Here is a 9,171-nt window from a genome sequence, read left to right as displayed (position 1 = left end):
TATTTTATAGTGTAAGACCCAGGTTCTAATTTCTTAGGCATATATTTTGCTATTTAGTCATTTATTTTTGCTTTCATTTGTTAACTGTTTTGTTTTTATTACTATTATTCTGTATTTTTGTTTGCATTTAACTGTCTAACTTTTATTACTATGTATTATTGAATTTAAGCATTTACTATTATTAATAATAGGGGTGCGGTATATTCCAAACTAATTCTTGTATTACTAACTACAACTAAATGATATGCATTGGATCATTAAATCAAGGCACAAGATCATTTAGCCACACATATCAATACAGTGTATAAAAATGTCAATTATAGGTATTAAGGTCAATTAACAAAAAGTTCAAAGTTAGGTAAAACAAACTTTTAAAAAAAATCTCTAGAATTTAAATGAGTATAAATATCTCAAATTAAATTATTTTTTCATACAACATATTTCACATTAAAGATAATTTTGTAAGGATTCCAACGAGATCTTACTTGCATATATTTCGATGTCAAAATTTGAAAAAAAATTCATGAATTTTCGTATTTTTTGACTAGTAGATAATGTCAACATAGCTATCATTATATGTCAATGCAATGCATATACAATGTCAATGCTAAATTGTGTTGACATATTCAAGGAATTGTATTGATATATTTTATTTACTATATTGACAATTTTTTCTAAAACCCTAAATTTGGTGATTCTTCTTATCTTTTTAAATTTAAATAATAATAAAATGAAATTATACATGACAATTTATAAACTACTAAATCTCTACATTCTTATGATTTTAAATTAAATATAGTTAGCAATTAAGTGATTAGTTAGCAATTGATGACTCCCTATTAATAATATCTATCTAATGTACGAAGAAACATATAATATAAAATATTAGTTGATTTTTTCATTTGTTTCTTACACAATAAAAGCATTTATAGTTGAATCTAATCTTAATTATTTATAGTTTTCAATTATATTCATATTTGAAATTATATAAATTATATGATGCATTTTCTTTTCTTTTAGATATTAAAAACCATTTTAAAACTGAAATAAGTTCTTAATTAGAAATGAATCTCTATATATATCTCCATGCTGCATGGATTCAACTAACATACGCTATAGTTGAGATTTAGTGAGTGAGTTACGTGTCCTTTGAAAAATATACGTGGCAAACGGCGAAGCAGGGTGCGCATTCAATGCCCAGGCGTAGTTTAGCCGGGGCCATAAAAATATTCATGTTTGCGCAAGTTGGCGCTTAAAATAGTGGGCTTAAACCCAAGAGTCTGAGACCTCTCCACCAAACATGCTCCTCATTGATTAGTGCGTGATATGTGTGTTACTTCTCCTCTTCCTTTTTTATGCCAATATTCGCGTTTGTTTCCAATCCTCTTTGTTGTTCTCTGATTATCAGTTTGCAATTGTTGAATTGTTGTTAAGTGAATTGTTATAATTTTCGGTGTGTATGAAAATGTGATTTGGATGTCGTTCGCCGGCGAATGACGATACGCTGTCGTTTTCGGTGCAGCTTCAGGTTGTTGAGGATTTGACTTTTTTTTAAAAAAAATAATTCACGTGATCATCAGAAAAGGATGCCGCATCGAACGACTTACTTTTTCCCGCGGCAGTTTCCGGACCGCAAGTTGGCGGCGGGTGATCACGAGAATAAGCAGCAGGTGGTGGTTGATGGCGACAAGATTCACGGGAAGCAGCTGGCCGCCTTCGTAAAGTGGCTCTCCGACAAGAATCACAAGGAGAAGGCGTCCCGATTTTCCGAGGAGGAAGAGCGGCTACTGCGAAGCAATGAGATTGAGCCTCTGCAGAGTGAGGGGAGCACTAGCTACGCCGGCAGCTTGTTTTCCGGTACCACTTTGGACGGGAATTGGAAGGAAGAGGAGGAGGAGGAGGATGGGGTGGCGCAGAGGTATAAAGAGGGGTACTATCTACAGCTCATGTTTGCGAAACGCCTTACTCAACAGGCCGCCCTTGTCACAGAGCCTCTGCTTCACCCCGCCCGCGATGCGGACACCGTCTCGTACCGTCTTTGGGTATGGCCCGGGGACTTTCTTCAGAGTAATCAAATTGTATGAATCTGATTGATTTGGTCTCAACTTTCAGGCGAGTGGTTGCTTGTCATACAATGACAAAATAACGGATGGATTCTACAACATATTGGGGATGGATCCATATATGTGGGTGATGTGCAACGAGTTCGAGGAAGCTACAAGGATGCCGTCGTTGATTGCTCTCTCAAGTGTCGAACCCAATGATTCATCTTTGGAGGTCATTTTGGTGGATCGTCGCGGTGACTCGCAGCTCAGGGAGCTTGAGGATAAAGCTCAGGAGATTTATTTCTCTGCTGAGAGTAACCTCACTTTGGCTGAGGAACTTGGAAAACTTGTTGCTCTCTCTTTGGGGTACTTAACTTCATATACATACACATGTTGTTGATGTCGTGTTCTTCCTTCCATTGCCTTTATACCTTATGTATTTTGAAGGGGTTCATTTCCTTCCGAACAAGGCGACCTTCACTGCGGATGGAAATTGGTCGATCAAAAGTTTAAGGATTTGTACAAATGCATCGTCCTTCCAATCGGTAGCCTATCTATGGGACTCTGCAGGCACCGCGCTATTCTCTTCAAGGTCAATATGTCTGTTCACACTTAATCTTATTTTAACTTGCACATAATTTATCATCTAACTCAACAATCAGTGCTTTGTACAGTGAAAACTCCATTTTCCCAAGGTAATGGCTACTGAAAGTTTGTCTATTGGTTGAACTAAGATTTTAAGTTGGTTGAAATTCAAAATTTTGTCATACTCAAAAGGCATAAAATGCATTTACTTTTACCACACATTTTTTGGTCTACCTAGATTATTCAATATGTTTTCAGTGAACATGAATCCTGGATTTAGTCCAGTGTCGAAGGTGAAGTTGGCTTCATGTAATCCTAGTTTTGTTGGATCTTTTGTATCATATAACTGATCTTGTTATTCCATCCTAAAATGTATGATCTGAAAAAGGTTAACCAACTTATATGTATTATTAGCATCTGTAAATAAAATACTCATACAAAACAAAGGGGGTTCTCTGCAGGCAGCAGGTGGAGTACTATATAAACTTTTTTTATTTTATTTTATGTGAGATAGCTAATCATCTTCGTTAATTTAGTTTTTTGAGAAAAAACTTACTTCTCTTTTCAGAAACTAGCAGATTATGTAGGTCTGCCTTGTCGGATTGCTCGAGGTTGCAAATATTGTGATTCTGACTATCAATCGTCATGCCTGATCAAAATTGAGGATGAAAGGAAGATTCTGAGGTTAGATCTTGTTTTCATTTGTGTTTCTTACTATCAGTCATCATTTCCTCTATGAGTGCTTTATTTTGTTGGACTCTTTGTTCTTGGTGTCAGATTGATTGTTTTGTATATATATGCTACAGAACTCCATGAGATCATGACTGTTTTTCAATTAACAATAGCTTTCAGCAGTAATATTGTTATGAGCTTGATGCTAATCTAGGATACATTTGATTATTTAGTTTTGAAACATATCAAGCTACTCCTTGATAACTCTTGCGAAGCATAGGTCATGCGAAATATCATGTCAAAATATTTGTTCTGAATATACTCCATTCTAATGAATAGTGTTTTAGCAGGGAATATGTTGTTGATCTAGTTGGGCAACCAGGGCACATTCATGATCCCGATTCATCAATCAATGGAAATTTGCTTGCCCCTGTGCCCTCTCCGTTTCAAATATCTCACATAAAAGAATTTCAGCAAGATTTGAAGAATAAGATTGATTGTCAATTGGTGAAATCAAAGTATGCATGCGGGAGTAACAATCCTATGCGTTCAGGTTGGCTTTACATGCCGCAGGCATTTTCTGAGGACTCGATATGGTTTGCAACTATTGTTATAAACATATTCTCCCTGGTATATTTTTATTTGTGTTATCTGCAACTATCATCTTCAACAATTTTAATTATTCTGCCTAGAAATATAGGATCTAGATCATTTAGGTTGTGGCATGAGTTTAAACAGATTTCGCAGGTACTAGCTTTCAGAAACATGAATGAAGATCAATAATTAGACCAATTTGATTCTTAACTAAATTAAATAAAAATTTAGCACACTTACATGTAGGACTTACTTGCAGTTCGCGCAGATGGACACAAGGGCGTTACCCGTCCGGAAAGAGTAGAAAATGACAAGAGCAGCATGGATGTTTTTGATGTTGGTGCTGCAGTGTCGGAAGATGGTCATTCTAAACCAGGAACTGACAGAATTATCGTAAAACAAACTTACAAAAAGGAGATTGTTGTAGCAGGAAACGCGGTTTTAGCTCAAGCTGGTCGACAACCCCCAAAAGTATCCTTCTGTGAAAGCAAAGATGAGCAGCAGATTAAGAACAAATGTTATGATAATGTGAATTATCATGCTTCATTGATTCCTAGATATTTAAGCATTGAGCCTTCTCTTGCAATGGATTGGCTTGAGATAGCATGGGATGAGTTGCATATCAAAGAACGTGTTGGAGCTGGTACTCTGGTTGTTTCTTGTATTAAATGATACTAACAAGTTGATAAACTGTTGTTTTGATGCACTGGTTGTTTCGCTTGGTAGGATCTTTCGGCACAGTTCATCGGGCTGAATGGCATGGATCGGTTAGTATTGTGTGCGAAACAGATGTCTTAAGTTTTATTGATATCTATGCTTTTTCCCCTTGATTTGTGGTTTGTTTTCCCTTCTCGATATTTTTCGGTAGTTAGGTCTTGGTGTAGCTGAAATGTTAGTATACCTGCAGGATGTAGCAGTTAAGGTTCTAACCATCCAGGATTTTCATGATGATCAATTGAAGGAGTTTCTAAGGGAGGTATAGATACTTTTCAATTTTCTTTAGGCATATTTTACAATATCTCTTTGAATCTTAATGATGGAGGTTTAGAAGATTTTGATTTTGTGAACTTTTTCCTTGGTTTAAAGAAAAGTAAATTATGAATATTTGTTATTGTATGTATCTAATTTTTATATTGTCAGTTAACACTTATATAAAAGCCCATTTTACCACAACTCCATGACCACCTAATACTATCATTGTGATCTAAATCACAAATTACACACCCATGCTTTAAAATACATTGTTAAATCTGCTAAGATCTATTTTCAAATTTTCATAAAATAAGCATATATATGCTTCAATTTATGTCCTGTTAACTCAAACCAATACATAAACTTGTTTATCCTCTAAAATTGTTTATGATTGTGTTCTGATAATATTGCGATGTTTTATAGTATATCAGATAAGAAATCAATACGCTTGTATTTGACTTGCTTCAGGATAATTTTTATTTCTTATGCATATTTGATTGTTATCTCTTTGGCAGAAATAATATTAATCCCTCCGTCTCACAATAGGAGTCACATTTTGTGAAGGCACGAATTTTAAGAAATATAAAGAATAGTTGGTTCGAAAAATTCTTGGAATATGAGACCCATTTTTTTTATATAGGTTTTATAATAAAATGTGAGTGGAGTGAATTAGTGGAATGTGGACCTACTTACCATTTATGGTAAAAGTGAAATGTTGCTCTTATTGTGGGACGGATCGAAATGGTAAAATGTGCCTCCTAGATATAGTCAGTTTAATATGCTACAAGTGTATGTGCCGATGTACTTAAAATTGTCTCAATTTCTGATTCATCTATATTTACTGGTTTTCCTTCATTCTAATGGGAATGTCACTTAACCTCTAATTTCCTATTTCGTCTCTTTCGCAGGTTGCCATCATGAAACGTGTCCGTCATCCTAATGTTGTGCTGTTCATGGGAGCTGTTACAAGACGTCCGCATCTATCTATAGTAACAGAGTACTTGCCGAGGTCGTTTATTCTGAATCGTAGCACCCATCTTAACTTTGTACAAAGCAAGACTGTTTAATTTTTAATCTATGCAATATTCATTTTTTGTGATTCAGAGGCAGTCTATTCCGGCTGATACACAGACCAGCTGCTGGGGAGATATTGGATCAGAGGAGGCGTCTACGCATGGCTCTCGATGTGGTTCGCTTTGAATCTTGTACAGTTCTTCTGATTCATCTCTTGTTGAAATCATTAAATTATGGTTCAAACTGCGTGTAGGCTAAGGGAATCAATTATCTTCATCGTCTTAACCCACCTATCGTCCACTGGGACCTGAAATCACCAAATCTGTTGGTTGATCGGAATTGGACTGTTAAGGTAAAGCCTTATCATGTCTCTCCCAGCTTCAATTAAAATAGTTTGCAACTAAAAGAATATTTCTATAACACGACTTAGGTGTGCGATTTCGGCTTGTCAAGATTCAAAGCAAATACATTCATTTCATCAAAGTCTGTTGCTGGAACCGTAAGTCCCTCCCTCTTTCTGTATAAATATTTCTCTATCATACAATCGTGTCGGACCTCCCTGTCTGTTCTATGTATTAATCTCCACGGATAGATGCGTGCTGCTAACTAGGTAGAGTGCAATCAGCATCTAATGGTCTCCTTTTCTCGTTTCAGCCTGAATGGATGGCCCCTGAATTTCTTCGTGGAGAGCCCTCCAATGAGAAATCTGATGTTTACAGTTTTGGAGTAGTTTTATGGGAGCTCGTCACAATGCAACAACCTTGGAGCGGTCTTAGCCCTGCCCAGGTGATAATATACTCTGAGCTATAGATAAGAGTAGGATTATCAAGCGAACAATAGAAATAAACTACATGTTGTATAGTACTTATCCTACCTCCATCCGTAAAAAAAATGTTTTGATAGTGGACGACAGTGTAAAATTGGTTAAGTAGGAGATAAAGAAATACTGTTGAAGTAGAGAAACTTAGAGACTAAATATTGTTGAACAACCCAAAATGAAAAACATGACTATTTTTGGTGGATGTGTTTAAGTTGGGGCCGGAAATAGAATCTACCGTATGTACGCATGGTCAATCAAACTAGGGTAAATTACCCATGCAACTCTTTTCAAACTCGCAGGTGGTTGGAGCAGTTGCTTTTCAGAATCGAAGGCTTGCAATCCCACCAAACACCTCCCCAGTCTTGGTGTCTCTGATGGAGGCATGCTGGGCTGAGTAATACTTCTTTCCTACCTTTGTTTTTATTTCTTACATTTGGTATCGGTTGCTGACTATTGATTTATAATTGCAGCGACCTTGCTGAGCGCCCCTCGTTCGTTAGTATAGTGGATACGCTGAAGAAGCTGCTGAAATCTCCACTCCAGTTGATACAAATGGGCGGCCCGTGATACTATACCGACGTATCTGCTTAACGTCGACAGTTAAGGTTACATGCCTAGCTAGAGCGGTTTTCGGCAAGCCATATTTTCATCCCAATTTGCTTACTTAAGATGGTCATTTGGGAATATGGAGCAATGGGTTTCAGTCAACTATACAGAATCTAACCTTATAAATAGATTGATTTCATTTCGGTTGATGATCTTTTGAGCAACGCAAAGCAAAAGTTGCGGAACAGCATGAATTATTTAGCTGATTGGGAATTGTTTTGCTGGTTTAATTGTCTAGCACTTATTTCTTCTACTACTACTATATAAATCAGCCAGTACTTAGTATCTTGATATTCTGATTTTTGAAGTTAACAAACTTATGCTCATTTTAATTTTCAGCGATGTTAGGAAATGCATATATCTATTTATGTGAGAATTCTGTATTACGATATTTCTATTATAATTCTGTCGTCCTTAAAAATTAGACAAGTTTTGAAATGATACGGGTCCTTAAAAATTAGACAAGTTTTGAAATGACATGGGTTGGTTGCAGTTATTTAAGTAAGAGAAATGGATAGAAAAAAGTGATTGAAGTATTTTTAATGAAGATTGAGACTTAAAAAAAAAAAAATCTAGAAATAAAATTGATCTATTTTTAAGAGGTATATTTTAAAATGACATAGGTGGTCTATTTTCAACGGATATAGAATATGAATTACTAGGAACACCCTAGGCATATACACCCGTCCACGTAGAGAGAATTCGAAACGATGACAAAGGGTCACCAATCATGATAAGCTTATAGCAAAAATGGACCAACTCGTCAACTAAATTTGTGTTAAGCTCTAGAATCGAGTGAAATTGGAAATATGAGTTGTTGAAGTTGGCGATCGAATAAACGAAGATAGAACGAGAAGTGAACAACACAGAGGATTTTTACGTGGTTCGGTTTTAGCAAACCTACATCCACAGGAAGTTATATGGGGATGTGATGAGGCTCATCTCATGCATGTGTTCTATAGTAAAACTGCACTTAAATCAGTGAACTAACGATCCTTTTTTAGCCATGTGTGTAAATTTCGCCATAAACCGAAGATCACACAATTCAAGAAGGCGAAAGCAAAAGTCGAAGAAAGGAGGAGAAAAAGGGCGGCATTAAGCTGATCAAGTCAACAATCCACCGGAGCCAGCCAGACTCTGCACTGGAGAGAAGACTAAAGACTCCACTCAAAGGTGTGAAGGGCAGAAATGTCATTTTGGGGAGGTGGTACCCTAGGGAAGAGCCCTACGCCTCCCTATATAAAGAAGCCCAACACACCAAGAGAAGGGAGTTCCCCCAATTTCATTTCTGCATCGTAGTTTAGAGGGGGTTCTCATCCATCTTCTTAGAGTAGGTAGGGTCTCAACTCTCTTCCAGACCAAAGTCTCCTTTCAATTCCTTGCTCTCAATTGCTGCACACACACTTGCTTCCGTTCTAGTTAGCTGGTAGTTCTCTGTTTAGTGTAGTTCTCGCACAATTTCCATTTCGCTTCTATATTCCACTCTGAGAAGGGGTGATGAAACAATTTCCTGCTTTCTTAGCTTAGTTCACTGTTTTTCTTTTGATGTAATCGACTTTTTATTGCTCTGTTATGTTTTAATTCCAGTTTCTGTTTCCGTTCTTCAGCTTTTGTTTTGTGTTTTGTTTTCTGTTTTCTACTTTAGATCTGTTTTCGCTTTCGTGTTTTATATTGAGTCTTAGCTTATATTTGATGTTTTATGTTTGAGTTGTCTTCGTCTCTTTAGATCTAGGTGTTTATTCTTCGTTTTTGCATGAAAATGTCTTAGTTCTTGTTTTTACGTTGTCTTAGCTTAGAGCTTAGGAGTAATTTAAGTTTTATGTGTTTTTTGATGTCTCGTCTTCTTTAGCTTTTCAAATCTAT

The 9,171-nt window shown here is 36.3% G+C and overlaps 1 protein-coding gene across 3 annotated transcripts; it reads left to right on the top strand.

Moving 5' to 3' along the window:
- The first annotated feature begins 1,230 nt into the window (after positions 1-1,230).
- LOC125201172 (serine/threonine-protein kinase CTR1-like) lies at positions 1,231-7,601 on the top strand. Of its 3 annotated transcripts, none has more exons than XM_048099146.1 (16): positions 1,231-1,328; positions 1,523-2,042; positions 2,113-2,411; positions 2,493-2,637; positions 3,199-3,314; positions 3,653-3,855; positions 4,156-4,539; positions 4,623-4,663; positions 4,804-4,872; positions 5,777-5,877; positions 5,973-6,057; positions 6,136-6,234; positions 6,313-6,381; positions 6,537-6,668; positions 7,002-7,096; positions 7,173-7,601. In XM_048099146.1, the coding sequence occupies exons 2-16, from the start codon at positions 1,587-1,589 to the stop codon at positions 7,267-7,269; spliced, it is 2,391 nt and encodes a 796-aa protein (XP_047955103.1). In that variant the 5' UTR covers positions 1,231-1,328; positions 1,523-1,586; the 3' UTR covers positions 7,270-7,601. The 3 variants fall into 3 exon arrangements, with proteins under 3 accessions (XP_047955103.1, XP_047955104.1, XP_047955101.1); XM_048099147.1 differs by having other exon boundaries at positions 3,650-3,855; positions 4,165-4,539; XM_048099144.1 differs by having other exon boundaries at positions 3,650-3,855.
- Positions 7,602-9,171: the final 1,570 nt, after the last annotated feature.

This window comes from Salvia hispanica, chromosome 1 (assembly GCF_023119035.1).
Source record: "Salvia hispanica cultivar TCC Black 2014 chromosome 1, UniMelb_Shisp_WGS_1.0, whole genome shotgun sequence".
Taxonomy (NCBI): domain Eukaryota; kingdom Viridiplantae; phylum Streptophyta; class Magnoliopsida; order Lamiales; family Lamiaceae; genus Salvia; species Salvia hispanica.
Note: the sequence above shows the minus strand (reverse complement) of the source record. Positions and strands in the feature narration are given on the sequence as shown.

What these genes read in the sequence shown, in the direction of transcription:
- LOC125201172 (XM_048099144.1), top strand. Translation starts at nt 1,587, where the DNA reads ATGCCGCATCGAACGACTTACTTTTTCCCGCGGCAGTTTCCGGACCGC. An exon ending in TAACAATCCTATGCGTTCAG is followed by an intron (nt 3,856 to 4,155) that starts GTTGGCTTTACA and finishes ACTTACTTGCAG; the next exon opens with TTCGCGCAGATGGACACAAG. An exon ending in GGGCTGAATGGCATGGATCG is followed by an intron (nt 4,664 to 4,803) that starts GTTAGTATTGTG and finishes GTATACCTGCAG; the next exon opens with GATGTAGCAGTTAAGGTTCT.